At 39.5% G+C, this 17653-nt stretch overlaps 1 protein-coding gene across 1 annotated transcript; it reads left to right on the forward strand.

The window, feature by feature from the left end:
• The first annotated feature begins 10672 nt into the window (after positions 1–10672).
• On the forward strand, positions 10673–12981 carry LOC106655548 (putative inorganic phosphate cotransporter). Its single transcript, XM_014375977.2, has 4 exons — positions 10673–10978; positions 11045–11194; positions 11260–11637; positions 12717–12981. Exons 1-4 carry the CDS (start codon positions 10721–10723, stop codon positions 12858–12860), a joined length of 930 nt encoding a protein of 309 aa, XP_014231463.1. The 5' UTR covers positions 10673–10720; the 3' UTR covers positions 12861–12981.
• Positions 12982–17653: the final 4672 nt, after the last annotated feature.

The raw sequence follows: 17653 nt of genomic DNA on the forward strand, positions 1-17653 counted from the left end.
CTCACGTAAAGATACATGTATCTAGTTTGCAGATATATTTAAAAAATTAACCCATGATACCCCCTGGGGGTGCGCCTCAACGTTAGCAATGGGCTAATGATCAAAAATAAGAATTTAAAATATTTCGAAAGACATAAACATTAATTGGCTTGTTTTTGGTAGGTACAATTCTATAAGAATTTTTAAGAGCATTTGAAATGATCTGAAAATGACCATTCAACGGTTTGAAAAAATTTAGGCAACTTTTCAATACTGTAACGCTACTTTAAGCTTCCACCACTAGATGGCGAGTACAACTATCCGTAAAACTGTAAGTGGCAACGTCAAAATAATTGTATATAAGTCAGAGCAGTTGTTACTGTGACAGCTCTCATTTTCGACAGTTACTCGAATAAAACAATATATTCGTATGTGCGTGCTCACTTTATTGGAAATTCAAGGACAGTAGTAGTATAGTAGTTTATTGTCCTTAAACATACATAAGTGTATACAGACGAGAATAATAAGTACATAAAATTGCCCATAGGAAATTCAAGGACTCGCGCTAAATGCATCGAACGCCATCTGCCTACGTTTACTTCAATGACACGATCATCCGTCCGTCCATCCCTTTTTCTATAGGTATCAAACATGTGTTATACATGTATACATGTACAAGACAGTTCGCGTCACGACGCTGTATAGTATAAACAAAACATTGGAAGCTCGCATCGGCTGCGCAGCAAGTGATTCTCGTAAAACAAAAAGATATCTTTAATTATTAGCGATTGTTGTGTTGCATATGTGTGTGTGTGTGTGTGTGTGTGTGTGTGCGCCGAACGATGTCCAATCACAGATCCGGAGAAGGTTTCCAAGGTGGAGGTGACGGAAGCAAAAATATCCACCCTAACGATAGCAAACACGTAGTGCATCGTAACCAAACAAAATTGGAAAGATTGAAGAGCTTGCGAGAAAACGTCAACTGGGAGATCGAAAAAGAGCGAGACGAATTTCTCCGTCAACTTGACCCTTTGGTCGAAGATTGGGAGGACGAACTTCCCAACCTCCGAGATATCTTTCGACGAGACGAGATCGAACGGTTGCTCACCGATTCCTTGAAAGACGATTTACTGGAGTTCGTCGACTTCGTGGTCAGGAGCGGCTACAAAGACGAGCCCGACGTCGACGAAAACGGCAAGCCGCTGTTGCGTCGCACCACACCCATACATCACGTGGCTAGATTCAGGCCGACTCACTGGTTCGTCTCGATCCCCCGCCTTTTTAAGATATACGACAGATTCGACGCGAACTACATCGACGAGGACGGATCGACGCATTTTCACGCGGCCTGCATGTTGCCCGACTGCCGCGAGGTCGTCGCGAAATTCCTCGAGCTCGGCCAGGATCCCAACTGCCTCGCGCAGATCGCGTCGTTCGAGCCGCCGCTGCTCGTGGCTCTGAGCTTTCGCAATTTGTCCACGGTGGAAGTGCTGCTGCGAAGCGGCGCCGATCCGAATCTCGCCAGCAAGGACGGATTCACCGCTCTGCACGCTATTTTCCGGAACGACTGTCGCGGCGACGAGGAGATGATGGCGTTCTTCGGTATCCTCGAGGACACGCGGCGGACGCAGCTGCGAGCTGCCGTCGACGCGAAGGACAAGTGGGGCTGGACACCGCTGCAATTGGCCGTGACGAGCCTCTTGCCGCGCGTCGTCGACGAGCTCTTGGCTCGCGGGGCCTCGCTGAGCTCGACGAGCTTCGTTTTTCCGACCAGCGAGGTTCACTTCGAGCGTTGCTTCGACGCCTGGCTCGAGGATAAAGATCATAAATTGAGACTGGCGTCCGCCGCTCTGACTATCGTCGAACGCCTCGAAAAGGCAGGGTACGAGCTGGACCGCGGCGAGGCCCTGACGATCATGAAATTGTTCGCCAAGCACGGGATGTTCGAAGAGTCGGCGTTCGCGGACGGTCGTTGGTACAGCGACGAAAGGTTCGCGAGGGCAGCGAAAAAAATGACGATGAAAAAGAAGAACAAGAAGAAGGGCCTGTCACTCCACGATCTGATCCCGTTGAGACCCAAAGAAGCCGCGAGATTACTCACGGTCGGGGACTACTACGAGTTCGTGGGTGCCGTTAGTTTCAGGAAACTTCCAAGAGGGAGTCACGACGCTTGCGCCGTGCATCTGTGCGAAAAATTGTCGAGAGGATTTTTCCGTCGATGGGCTCTCGATTCTTTCCGGGAACTGATTCGCTATCGATTGCCCCCGGAGTGCTGCGATATTATTCTCGAGCTGCTGACGAACAAAGATTTGTATCGCGTTTGCTCGGCGGCTGCAGGACAACGTCCATGATGCGACAATGCATACAGCATAAGCATATATTTGCAGTATTTTCTAATGTCTCGTGTTATTTATTAATTTTGTTATATTTTTTATATCATTCAAATAAAAAGATTTGATGAAAAACAGTTTTAATTTTCTTAAAAATATAATACGAGTACTATAGAGCATCATATTTCTACAATGCATAACAAAAATATTCAGTCTTTACACAATAATCGTTTTCGCACTCGACGAAGAAAGTGTGCGATCTGGGAGGAGAGAAATAACAAAGGCTTATAAAATCTGCATAACAAATAGAAAGGGATTTTCTCCCGACACGGCTCGTCTACTTCGATATTCCATCTAAAGAAGTCTTGTGTGTCTCGTTTAAAAAATTTGGAACCAAACGATCTTACTTTACGACAAAATCTTTTTTCAAACGTCGTGTTACATGAAAATGGATAACGCTAGGCTCATGAATATGTGACGCATGCGAGAGTACGTGCGCGAAAATAATTGATTAATTAAGAGCATTCATCTAAAAATATTTTGTATCCGTTTAATGAAGGTTTAAAAATATCACTTCGATCCTACGTCAAACCGTACACCGAAAATTTTGTGAAAAACGAAAAAAAAAATATTTACATTTTTGGTATACGAATGCAATGACGCTATTCTAAGCTTTCGCCGCTAGATGGCGAGTACCAATATTTCAGTGAAACTGCAAGTGGGTAAGTAAAACTAGTTGTATAAGTCAAAGCAGAGTTCACTGTTTCCATCAGTAAATTTTCAATTATTTGATTTTGGGTTAGCTACCAAAGTAGAAAAAAATGGGAGGAGAACACCCGAGGTCGGAACACCACCATACCAGGCACCGGAATTAAGAACCAACAAGTATCATATCAAAGTGGACGTTTTTTCGCTCGGAGTGGTGCTGATTCATTCAATGACCCACGAAAAGACAAAAGACGTAAATAATCTTTTGAAAAAGAATCAGTTTCCACCCTCACTGGAGAGAGAACGTCCACTCGTGGTAAAATGAATATTTTTTCATCAAAATATACTTGACGAATATACTTTGATCGAGTGAAAATTGTATTAATTAATTGTCACTTATTTATTTAAGCTTTCGTTAATAATAAAATTAATGAAAGAAAAATATAAAAAACGACCGCCCGGTAAAAATTTACTGATGGAATTGCAAAATCTTAAAAGCGAAAGAGATCATACTTTTCCTCCTTCAAAGCTTTTAATTCCTCTATGACTTATACAATTATTTTTACATTGTCACTCGCAGTTTTACTGAAATATTGGTACTCGCCATCTAGTGGTGAAAGCTTAGAGTAGCGTTATCGTATACTCCCCTATTAACATTTAACGTTGTCTCAACGTTTTTTAAATGTTTAATTTGCAACCTTTAAACGTTTAAGAGAAGGGTCGAATAAACGTTGAAGCGTTTAAATGTCGGCTTCCTAAAATCTTCTAAACGCTGTATCAACGTTATAACAACGTTGAGTAAACCTTAATTAAAACTTTCAATCAATTAACTACGCGTTCAGAAAATTATAAAATTAAGCACTTTTTAATTATAAACGTGCAGATTTCTTCTTAAACTATGAACTGCTAACTTCTATACTCATTAATGATAATGAGGTGAGACGATTTTGGCCCATCGATGACCGCAACCGCGATTTGATCAATTTCAACTTTGAAAACGATTTTTCACCTGTGCAATTGGATACCATGAGTACTAGGTATATTCTTAACATTATGTATATATTTGGAAATACATCTTTTAATTCCTTTGAAATCAAAAGATTGTACATTTCTATTTCAATACAACTATTATTTTCATGAATTCGATTAATATTAATAAATTCTTTGGCAAAATTTTTAATTTGAATGAGTTCATTGACTAAACCTTCATCCAAATCATTTTTATAAAAAATCTGCTAATTTTTTGCATTGAATTTAAATATCATCTGATGGCATATCGAGGAATTCTCGTAAAAATTCAAAATAATTTCGAATTGTGGCATACGCGTATATTCGATGATCCATTGCGTTTATAAATGTATCGATCGCGGGATAATACGATTCGATTCTAAATCTCTGCGATCCACTGAATTGTACGTGTTCTGTGGATCCATAATCTATGGGTTTCAATCGAACGTTCGGAGTGCGTTTACTCTTCGTTTCTTTGGAATCGAAATAATCATCGCACTGACTCAAATTTTTACCTAATTCCTCATATTTGTTGAAATTATCTCGCATCGACTCTGCATATGCCGTCAGAGATCTCACGAGTGCGATCGATGTATTGAAATCTATTTTTGCATTTTGTAACGAGTGACTAGTTTTATCAACACGTTCTAATAAATCGTTCCAAAATGCAATGTACACACAGGTATCTAAACTACTAAGAAATTTAAGCAAGCCACTTGCTTCGATATTTTCATCTGCCAACTCTGCAAGGGCATCTTTGTAAGCTAAAAAGCCAACATGCAACTTGACTTGATTCTATTATATCAAAATTTTTTAATAGCAAAGCATTGCGTTGACATGAGTTAGTAAAAAAAACATATATTTCCTCTAAAAATCCGAAAAAGTTTTTGGCTTGTAAACAGCTCGACATGACATCTGCCCCTACGAGGTTTAATGAATGCGCAAAACACGGCACCCACAAGACCAAATTATTTTGTTCTCTTATAAGAGCTTGTACACCATTTTCATGCCTGCTCATAACTGCTGCGTTGTCGTAGGATTGCCCGCGACAATTTTCTATATCTATCTCATTATCTTTTAAAAATGGTTAGATAGCATTCAAAATATCGTGAGCTTTATGCTCGACATTGGGTAGAATGTCAGGAACCGCTCAACGGCAACGTCATTTTCAAGGTAACGAATGCATAAGCATAATTGATCCACATGACTCGTATCAGTAGTCGAATCTACTGACACTGAATAATATTTTGAAAGTTTGATGTAATTGATGATCTTCCTCAATAGATGATTATTTAAAATTTCAATCAACTCTTCGCATTTTGTAGACGAGAGGTAGTTGACGCTACCTCGCCCTTTTTGTCCATAATTTAAAATGTGAGCTTTAAAAAAATCGTCATATTCAGCAAGTAATTCAATGAGTCCCAGAAAATTGCCATTATTTGTTATTCCGAGAACTTCGTTATCACCTCGAAAAGCTAAATTTCGCTCCGCTAAAAATATTATTACACTAATAATTCTTTTCAATAATTTTCTCCAATATGCTTTTCTTTTAGTAGCTGCTCTTTTAGTTGTAAAAATGTATACCGCTTCGACGTGATTAGCAGACTTTTCGTGAGATTTTAGGCATATGGTGACATTTTTCCACTCCCAAAACCCATTCGTAGAAAATTGTGTTTGGCTGACTTTGAATAACAAATAGAAAGGGATTTTCTCCCGACACGGCTCGTCTACTTCGATATTCCATCTAAAGAAGTCTTGTGTGTCTTGTTTAAAAAATTTGGATCCAAACGATCTTACTTTACGACAAAATCTTTTTTCAAACGTCGTGTTACATGAAAATGGATAACGCTAGGCTCATGAATGTGACGCATGCGAGAGTACGTGCGCGAAAATAATTGATTGATTAAGAGCATTCACCTGAAAATATTTTGTATCCGATTAATAAATGTTTCAAAATATCACTTCTATCCTACGTCAAACCGTACACCGAAAATTTCTGAAAAACAAAAAAAAAAATATTTACATTTTTGGTATACGAATGCAATGGCGCTATTCTAAGCTTTCGCCGCTAGATGGCGAGTACCAATATTTCAGTGAAACTGCAAGTGGGTAAGTGAAACTAGTTGTATAATTCAAAGCAGAGTTCACTGTTTCCATCGGTAAATTTTCATTTATTTAATAAGATTTTCGCTCGATCAAAGTATATTTGTCAAGTATATTTTGATGAAAAAATATTCATTTTACCACGAGTGGACGTTCTCTCTCCACTGAGGGTGGAAACTGATTCATTTTTAATTCATTTTTTACTTGTTCTGCCCTTTCTCCGGTCATCAAATGAATCAGGACCACTCCGAGCGAAAAAACGTCCACTTTGATATTATACTTGTTCGTTTTTAATTCCGGTGCCTGGTAAGGTGGTGTTCCGACGTCGGGTGTTCTCCTCCCATTTTTTTCTACTTTGGTAGCTAACCCAAAATCAGCCAATTTTATTATCCCACTATCTGCCACTAAAACATTTGCAGGCTGAAAGACTAATGAATGCCTTACTGCATTCATTAGTTGCCGGAACCAATTTAATACTTTAATGTTATCTGTTTCATTATTTCGATTCAACTATATGCATAAATTTTCAACACCACAGAATTCCATTTTTATACACAAATAAAAATTGTTTCGTAGTTTTCTTGACGTAGAAAATCGTTTAGCAATGGAATTGCTTACTGTCTCAGACCTACTTTCATAGAATTTGATTACGTTTTCATGCTTGAAGTCTTTCAACGCTTGCACCTCTCTTTGCATTAATATATTGCTTCGATCATGGGTATCCTTAATTCTACATGATTAAACAGATTATTAAAAAAATATTCAGTAGTATACATTTTTTTACGACTAACTTTATATCGATTTTTATACATTTTGTAGCATAGTTCTCTTCCCTTTTTTCCCGGTCTTGTACGGCCATAACTTTGCCAAACTTACCCTGTCCGAGTACGCTAATTTCTAGATAATTTTCTGTTTTTATTATTTTATCCGAGAGTGCAGGTGCGAAAAAATTCACCGACACAGAGCTTTGTACTAAAAATGTGTTTTATCCTATTAAAATTGAATAGAAATTCTATGAATGTTTCAAAGAACCACTTCAAAACTACGTCAAAACCGTTGAAACGAAAATGTCCAAAAAATTGAAAAAAACATTTACATTTTTTGGTATGCGAATATACAATAACGCTACTCTAAGCTTTTACCGCTAGATGGCGAGTACCAATATTTCAGTAAAACTGCAAGTGGCTAAGTAAAACTAATTGGATAAGTCAAGGCAGGGTTTTTTTTCCAATGCACAATCTGGTTAAAGAACCCGTTTGGTTATAATAAGAAAGCGTCGGTAAATTTGTTCCAAATGTAAAAATAAAAAAATTATGTCATCGTGGCTCGAGAAGTACATACGAAAAAAAAAAAGGAGAAGTTCGATCTTTGTGGCAGCACTTGTACTTACGTTCTACAGATTTATATTTGATCGCCGTGCACAATTACACGTTCGTCTACAAATCAATATCGAGCGTCGATCAACGCCTTCCAAAATTTCGAATCTCGCTGTGTGTCGCACGACTATGTTTACATAATCGCTTAATTAGGCACTCGATTCGATCGAGAGTGCGAAATGTGAGAGAGGCGGCCAGTAGCGATTTTCGTGTCGTTGAGTACACACACCGATTTATTCTCACGACGCGTTAAACTTTTGAAAGCAAATTACCGTCCGTGTCCGAGCGCGAGTTCACTTACAGAACGCAAAAACGGTATAACGAGTTCGAACATATGGAGGACTGTATTGGCAAATTGAAGAGCTTGCGCGAAGGCGTCAATTTCAAGAGCAAAAGAGAGCGAGTCGAACTTGTCGAGCAACTTTACGACTTGATCGAAGATTGGAAGGGTCAACTTCCCAACCTACGGGACATCTTTCGGCCCGTAGAAATTGACTGGCTTATTGCAGAGTCATTGAAAATAACTATCAATCAGTGGGATGGTAATACAAAGTGGAACGATAATCTCTTCGACTTTGTGGTCAAGAGCGGCTACAAAGACATGCCAATATTTGATGAAAATGGCAAGGTATCGTTGCGTCGCACCACACCAGTTCATTGTGCAAAATATTACCCCCCCAACATCACGTACGAGCTATTAAAAATTTACGGCCCTTTTTCAAGAAATTATACCGATAAGTCCGGCTACACGTATTTTCACGCGGCATCCATATGTGGCGATGAGAAGCTCGTCGAGAATTTACTCGGCAGTCATGATCCCAACTGTATCTGGCGAAAAACGGGCGAGTCGCCGCTGCACTTGGCTTTGGACCGTTATTACGATACCATAGTCAAATTGCTGCTGAGAGGAGGCGCCTGTCCGAATTTGGCCGACAAAAAAGGATTCACTCCTCTGCACATCTTATGCCAGAAAGTCCACGGTGATGACATGGCCGAGATGTTCTTCAAGATCGTCGACGAAAAAAATCAGTTGGTGCCGATCGACGCCCGAGACAAGTTGGGCAGGACACCGCTTCAATTGGCCGTGGCGAAGCTTTTACCGAAGACCGTCGATTTACTCATCAATCGTGGCGCTGATCTGTCTAACTTCGTTTTTCCCACCGAGAATGATTTCTACGAGTTTAATAAATACAATACACATGGTAAAATGAAATTAGCGTCAGGTCTACTGGTTGTCGTGGAACGTCTAGAGAAGAGAGGATACGCACTGGACCGGAGCGACGCCTTGGTCGTCATGAAATTTTTCGCCGAGCACAAATTGTTCGCGACGAAGTCAATGGAGCTCGTCGACGAACGTTGGTACGACGACGAGGATTTCGCGAGATGGTCGAAGGATATGATCGTTTTACCGAACGCGCGTAATTATCTTGACCCCGACCGCGAGTATCCGAGAGAAACGAGAACGGCAACGACGATGAGTCCGAGTCTGCGGTTCCATGACCTCGTTCGTATGCCAATCGAAGAGGCGATAAAACTACCCACATACTACTACGAGGTTGCGAGCTGGTGCCATGATATGAATCAACTCTCTAAAAAGCTTCGTCAAGCTTGTACTATGCATCTGTGCGAGAGGATGTCGAGAGGATTTTTCCGGGGCTGGGCACTGGATTGTTTCTGGGAGCTGATAAACGGTCGACTGCCGATTCTCTGCTGCGAAATTATCATCAAGAAGTTAAAAAACGAGGATTTGTTTAGCGTTTGTCTGGCGGTCATGGGCCAAAGCTCTTAAATGTGATCTGCTTATTTGCAATATTTTTTGATGTTTTTTCTTATTAAATGTTTCTTTTTATAAAATATTTTCTACATTTTAAAAAAATACAGTTTTGATTTTCTAAACAAAGCACACACACACACACACGATTGTTAAAAATCTCATATCCACCGAAGAAAGAAAATTCTCATCTTTTTTTCTCCATCTCCCCTCCGTATACGCGCACAGATCCACGACTGGGACTTTTACAAGCAGTCGCTCGTCGTCTCGTCCTTCTACTGGGGCTACACCGTCGCCATGATACCCTGCGGCTACCTGGCCAGCGCCTGGAGTCCGCGCAAGGCCCTCTTCTGGGGCCTCGGTCTCAGCGGCCTGCTGCACCTGCTGACGCCCCACGTCGCCGACTGGGCCGACTGGATCGGCGTCTGCTGCTGTCGCCTCGTCGTCGGTATGCTGCAGAGCTGTCTGCTCGCCTGCACGCACACCCTCATGTCGCAGTGGTCGCCCATCGTCGAGCGCTCGCTGCTGAGTACGTCGATCGAGGGGACACACACACCCGTGTTGAATCCTTAATTGTCCTATGAAATTATGCTTTTTCGAGTCTTTTTACAGCGGAAAACGTGACTTTGGTATCTTTTATTAGTTAAATTAGTCCAGTCAACCCTTGAACCGACTTATCATTACAAAGCTCTGTGCCGCATGAATCTGAATGAAATCTTTGACCATTCTTGATCCTACGGGTCTTAAAATTTTTGTTATAATATTTTCGTCCACTTCAGAGTAACAGAATATCAAGAAAAAGCTAGAAATTTTTCTTCGTACTAAAATACAACAAGAAATTTCGAAAATTATTTTTTTTAACGCTTATTTCCACTTTTTGGGACTGGTAGATTGAATAAATAATTTAATTAAAAATCTGTCACACTTAAGTGGAAGAGAATTTTATTGCAAACATTTTAAGATCTGTAGGATCAAGAATGGTCAAAGATTTCATTCAGATTCATGCAGCACAGAGCTTTGTAATGATAAGTAAGTTTGGGTGCACATTGGACTTATTTAAATAATAAATGGTGCTAGAGAAATGTTGACATTTCATTTTCATGTTTTTCAATTCATAGAATAATACGGGATTTAACACAGATGTGTCACCTTAATTTATAATTAGAGCCAGATTATAAGCAAAAAAGTCAAAATATGAAAAATAAGTAATTGAAAAATTTGTTATGTCAAGTGATTCTTTTGTTTACATTAGTACAATCATCTGGATGTGGAAAATTGAGCAATAGTTACTGGTGCCCCAGTTAGTGAAAATTTCAAAAATAAACCAAAACATAACATTTCATATTCAACGTATGAATTTGCGCACAATCCAGTATCGATATAAATCATAACGATGATAAAATTAATAATCGTACGTTCGTATAGGCGGGATCGTCAACTGCGGCATGTCGGTGGGCTCGATCGTCGCCACGGCTCTGTCGGGCTACATCGCCACGACCTACCTGGGCTGGCAGGGCATCTTCTACGCGTTCGGCGCGATGAGCTGCTGCACCAGCCTCGCCATATTCCTCTGCGTGCACGACTCGCCGGCCGAGCATCCGCGCATCAGCGCCGAGGAGCGGGACTTCATCGAGGCGGGAAAGACGACGATCAAGCCCGCCGAGAAGGATGCGATCGCGAAGCAGGAGGAAGTCAAGATCGACGTATGCGAGATCGATTAGTAGCGATGAAGGGTAGAATGTAATGAATTTTTTTTTTCTTTGCGATAGAAATTGAAGTTGCCCTGGCTGAAGATACTGACGTCGGTGCCGATGTGGGCCTTGGTCATCGGCCACTCCGGATTCGCTTGGGGCAATTCCATATTCACTCTGCAAGTTCCCCTCTACATGAAGGGCGTACTCTGCTACGACATCGCCGAGGTTCGTACTTTGTATACACAATTTTCACTCGCGATATTTTTTTATACTATCATACACGAGCACAGATCGGCTTGGCCTCGTCGCTGCCCTTCGTCTCGAGCCTGCTGACCCTCTTCCCCGTGAGCTGGCTCGCGGATCACACGATCAAGCGCGGCTACCTGGGGGTCGCCGGGGTGCGCCGCGTCTGGAACAGCCTCGGCACCTGCGTGCCCGCCCTGGCGCTCGTCGTCATCTGCCAGGTCGACGGCTACGACCGGGTCTGGCCGGTGGCGCTGCTCGTGCTCGCCAAGGGCTTCGAGTCGTGCACGGCCAGCGGCTACTTCGTCAATCACATCGATCTCAGCCCGAACTACGCCGGCACCATGATATCCATGACGAATTGCATCGCCTCGGTGGTGACGATGCTCGCGCCCATCGTCGCCGGCGCCATAATCGGCGATTCCGTGAGTAGTTTTTTTCCTTTTTTTCGGTTGACACAAGTTCGATGTATATTATTGTAAGATACTGAAATACTTAATAATCGAGCCGTGAATCAATGCTTGAGGTCTCGTAGGGAGCTTGAAATGAAAATAAATTTTGCTTCCTCATAAAGGAATTAGCTTTGGAATTAGTGTTGTGTCTGATGTCTGTTTGTCTGTACGTATGTGGAACGAGTTTTCTCAATAATAAGACGGTGAATGTTATTGAAATAAACTGCATTTTTTGTTGATTGGGTTGAGGATAAAGCCCGAATAAGTTTTATTTCGATTCGTTTAATATTTTGTAAGCTATAAGAATTTTTAAATTTTTTTTGGAAAATTTATTTATTTTTATTTTTTCAAGAAAGATTATGTGGATTCATTGAAGTTTTTGAGCCCAGATTTCGAAAGATGAGCAGTTAAACTCCAATTAAAAACCAAAAACGTTATGATTCGTCGAGTAATTACATAGTCATATCGTGAAAATTAAAATGTTATTTTTTTATTTTTCAAATTCTTTTTTTAAAACTTTTACAAAGTGAAAGCGGTGTAAGTGGTTGAAATATATGAGTAGTGATTTTACACACAGCACCAAAAATTACAACCCTATACTTTACAAATAAAGAAAACGTGAAATAAAATCTTAAAAACCTTATGAATGGGATGGTTATACATTGTAAAAATGAAAATGTTTTTTTCACGAAAATCAACTTCACGAAACAACGACAACAACTACCAACAAGTAAGAACGATAATTCTTTTACGAGGAAGCTCTTTCCCAATGATCCCTTGAAAAGTGCAGGATGTTTATTACAAAAATAAGTAGTCGATGGCAAGATTTTTTTGCATTTTTGTTCCTCAAATAATTTTACTAATATCGATTAAAAAAGTCATTTTTTCCCATCGTAAAGTATTTTTAAAAGGATTTTTAAATATAAATTAGCAAAATTAGAAATTTCCTCGAGTAGTTAGAATAAAGACAATTTACCCAATAATATATACCGCACAGTAGAATCGAAAGTACATCGGAAATGTTTGTTTTTCTTTGTTTCTCTCATGGACAGGTGGACGCCGAGCCGTGGCACGCAGTATTTTACATTGCCGCCGCCTTTATGGTCCTCACGAATCTGATCTTCACGATATTTTTGCGAGCCGAGACGCAAGAGTGGAACGATCCGAAAGATACTCGAAAAACAGTTGTCTGTTGAGAAAAAAATTACTTCTAAAAAAATCTTTATTGATGTATATAATTTGAATAAGATTCTTTTATTGTATAATGTACATGGATATAAACATTCGAGAAAATTTGAACCTTTTTTATAATAAAAAATAAAACATATAAAAAAAAGATAAAATCGTTAGACCTCGACATTTACAGGTGAGCCAGTTTTCCGTAACTTAATCGTAATAATTTATTTCAGCAGAGCAAGTAAATGATCTACATCATCGAAGTTCAACGTAGTCCAGATAATGTAAGTGTTATCGACATACCTCATAATAGCAATCATATTGAATTGTCCGCTATAGGACTTCAGATCCTCATTATCGATTCAAAAAATTTTTTTTTTGGCATTGGCTAATTTTAGTATGAATTTATTTTTTATCCATATGAAAAAGCGAATAAATAATTATGTAAATAAACATTGTAACAGAATAAGAATAATGTATTGACAGAGTTCTGGAAACCGAAAAAATTAAGAATATCTACACAATGTTAAAAGTGAAAAATTAACGTAATTAAGTCAAACGTACACATGTGCATTAAAAAAGAACTCAATTGTCTTTCTTTTTTCTTTTCATTGATCAGCGCTAATTAATGCGGATTGACCCAAAAGAGATCTACTATAATGAAGGTCATGCAAGATCATGGCTTAAAAAAAAGACTATCGAATTTTTAATGAATCACTTGAATAATTGAACGAGTGTCGAGACTTTTTGTGGGGGCTTTTTCAAGAATATAAAATCAAGGCAAAAAGAAGTCGTAATTCAGTTTAGTTTCGGCGATCCACGAACTGAGACAGCAGCATACGATATCAACCACGGCGATGTCGACCCTCGCGACGTCGTTTGTCGCGATCGTCGCGTTCCTCAACGGCATTATTTTACTCGGCTCGATTTCACCCGTCTCGGCCTATCGGAGTTTTTCGTTCGAACGCGAGCTTGGCAAATATTTCCTAACGATCAGTCCGAGTGCCGTCGAAAATAGCACCGTCTATTACGCCGCGTGTGCCGACGGGGGTGGGGAACCTCGACTAGATTGTGTGCTATACCGTGTGAAGGGAGATTTCTCAGGTGGCAGCCCGAAGGAGGACAAGTGCAACATTACGATGCAGTCCGAATTCGGCGGCGTGATCGTGTTGGGATTCACTAGAATCGATCCGCTTGGCAGGGATCGAGCGATTGTGCGTTGGGCCGAGCAAGGAGGAGACACGGGGTGGGACAACTATAGTTTCCGACTCAGCATTGTCGATTTTTCAAATTGCAAAGTCACAACCACCAAAAGTTCGCGAGATCTCGATCATTTTTTGAACGGAGGTTATCTCATTGGTTCAAGAGATGTAGATGGCTTTTATACCATGCATTATCAAGGTTTCTATCCGTCAAGAACAGATTTTAACTGGCCGATGTATCAGAAAGGAGAAGATGATTTTGAAATTGTGTCAATTGTCTACGGTGAAAAGTCATTCTCAAATACCTCGATGCGCGAGTATGTGGAAGTTCTTACAGCATCGATCGATGCCGACGGAGTTATTGCAAAGATCAGCACGTTGATTCCTCCAACACTGACCGGTTTTACACCGACCAGAGTGCTGATTTATCCATTGTGGAAGGATCAAGGCTATTTGTACATGACAAGCGAGATCCCAGCATATCTGTACAATCGTGCATGCTGCGGCACTATGACTGTGGCACTTATCCAGCCCAATGGTAATTGCTAAAGAAAAGAATAGGTGTTCTGATTTTCCCTACTTGAATGAATGCTAATGAAGGTAAATATTTTATGTTTTCAGGTCAAAGGCGTAATTTGACTCACTTGCAGGATGTTTACACCGTAGCTACAGCTACGGTCTCGTTGGCCCACGGAATGATCGGCATATGCGCCCGACAGAACTTGACAACGATGCAATGCACGCAGTTCAGGCTCGACGACCGAGAGATCAGATGGTTTCCGGTCAGCCTCTACATGGAAGATCGAAGGAACGATCTTGAGATTAGACGAGCCATCTACAACTTGCCGAGGGGCGAAGGATTTCTGACTCAAATCGTTCGAAATCGCGAACGAAATGTCTATGAAAAAATAACTGACAAGTATCTGCTGAAAATAGGTCCGGATGGAAAAGTCAAACAGTTCTTGGATCCCGACATGTTCTGTCGGGGCAGACAAGTTATAGCCGGTATGAATCAAATTTTCGAAGACGATCGGGGCAATTATTGCGTGAGCACCATGTGCGTGCGATTTATCTACAAAAACTTTTTCGGCCGAGAACCTCATTTTGTAAAACTACAATCGAAGTGTTTCGAACCGGAAGAGTTTAAAAATGTTTCCAAGTACGAGGTGATTGCAGAATACGAGAATGGTTACCCAAGAAAAGATGAAGACTTAAACGATGGCCTAATCAACTATGATCTTCTCATCGAATAATAAATTTATAAGACACTCGTCGAATAATAAATTACTTATAGTTCTGGATTTGCATGCGATTAAAGCAGTTATTGACTACGCCAATGTTTAATTTTTTCTCTTTAGAGCATTTAAAATCGTATTTTGGCGCCGGATGAGATAATGATATTCATAATTTGAGAGCTGCTGTCGTAGCGGACAGTATTCATTTTTGCACGAAAATTGACATAATCAAATTTCCATAAAAAACGTCATGTAGTTTTAGACGTGAGTGACGATTTGGATCACAAATATCATTTCTACTCAATCAGTAATCTAATTAATTAAAATGTCTGTTTGATTGTTTTTTTTTACAATAAATTTGAAAAAAATAATATTTTTTACGTATATTCAACCTATGTATTGCGCACCGAACTTATTTTTTCCAGCGCTTCTGTAGACGAAAAACCGAAGTTTAAGCTTTCGCAATGAACTTCATCATAAACTAATTATCGTTCGTATTTTCCTCTGTTTGCCCAAACAAGTCTGCTCTAATTCCAAATTTTTTCTCGCACGTGTCGTATGTATGATCTTTACGACCTTCGTGTACTATCTTTTGGTGGTAGAGCAAACTCATTTTTTGTGTAAATTTCATAAATTGCGTTTTTGGTTGAAGCACCAAAGGGCAAAATTTGTTGTTTGTCGCCTGAAACATCTTCAGAGTTAATTTCCTCGGATTTCTTATCACTTTTATCCATTTTAGTGCCTCAAATAAACGACGGATTTTTCTGTTTAGGGAATTGAATGAGGTAAATTTATCTTACAATGTTACGGTTTGATTTTCATACTAATTTTATTATAAACATGATTAGTATATGTCGAGGCAATTTGTCAAAATAATTCATTATCATACTGTTTACAATTAAGTTACTAATTTAGTAACTTAATCAGAATTTATCGGTGTATACATATTTTCCTTACAATATTTGAACCAATTTAAAATTCTTACTTGGTGAAAATTCCTTCGAGAAAATTCCAAAAGAAGATTTCAAAGTCTCAAAAGACAATATCGATTTCACACCGAAAACATTGAGTTAATATATCTTGACATATATGTTAATAATTTCAATATTCACTCCAAAATTTGCCCTTACGCCATGGCGTGATTGGTGTACTCCATAACCCGCGACTGTTGACCTTACAAAGACATATAATGCGTTGGACTGATTATATTTATGAATTGTAGATGCGATCGTCTTATGCACTGTGAAAAAAGTTTACCCCAAGATCATCTTAATTTCTGCTGGCAATTGTTGCGTGAGAAATCTCTACGACTTTTGTGGACTGTCAATTGGTGTTTAAGCATATTCGATTTTAGTCCAAATTTCCTCTCGCAATAGTCACATGCGAAATCTTTGCTACCTGCGTGGACAATTTTTTGATGTTTTATTAAATTGCCGTGAATCCCAAATTTCTTGTCGCATTGGTCACAAGCGTAATCTTGGCGACCGTCGTGTACTGTCTTTTGATGGCAGAGCAAATGCGGTTTTTGAGCAAATTTCTTTTCACACTTGTTACATGCGTAATCTTTGCGTCCTTCATGGACTGACTTATTGTGCCTAGTCAGATCGTGTATGTCCCTAAATTTTTTCTCGCACTTTTCGCATGGATAATCATTGCGACCTTCATGAACTCTTCTTTGGTGCTTCAACAAATCTGATTTTCGTCCGAATGTTTTTTCGCATTTGTTGCACGCATAGTCTTTACTTCCTTGATGGATTATTTTTTGATGAAAAAGTAAAGTCGATTTATGTCCAAATTTTTTCTCGCAATTATAACATTCGTAATCTTTGCGACCTTCGTGAACTATTTTTTGGTGGCTCAGCAAATTTCTCGGGTCATTAAATTTCTTCTCACACTTGTCGCATGCGTAGTCTTTGTGACTTTTGTGTACTGATATTTGGTGTCTACTTAAAAGATATCGGAACTCGAATTTTTTTTCGCACTCGTCACATGCGAAATCTTTGCTGTAGATGTAATCTTTATAACCCTCATGGACTGTTTTTATGTGCAAAAGTAAATTTTGTTTATTTCCAAATCTTTTCGCACACTTTTCACATAAGTGATCTTTGAAAACTTCGTGGAATATTTTGTTGTGCTTGAGTAAAGTTGATTTATTATCAAATTTTCTCTCGCACTTGTTGCACATGAAATCTTTGCAATCTTTGTGTACTAATTTTTGATGTGTAAACAAACTCGATTTTCTCACAAATTTCTTGTCGCATTTGTCGCAAGCAAAATCTTTGCTGCTTTTGTGTTCTGATATTTGGTGTCTACTCAAATGACTTCGGAACTTGAATTTCTTTTCGCACTTGTCGCATGCGTAATCTTTTTCCTCAT

This window comes from Trichogramma pretiosum, unplaced genomic scaffold, assembly GCF_000599845.2.
Source record: "Trichogramma pretiosum strain Unisexual culture from Peru unplaced genomic scaffold, Tpre_2.0 scaffold120, whole genome shotgun sequence".
Lineage (NCBI taxonomy): Eukaryota > Metazoa > Arthropoda > Insecta > Hymenoptera > Trichogrammatidae > Trichogramma > Trichogramma pretiosum.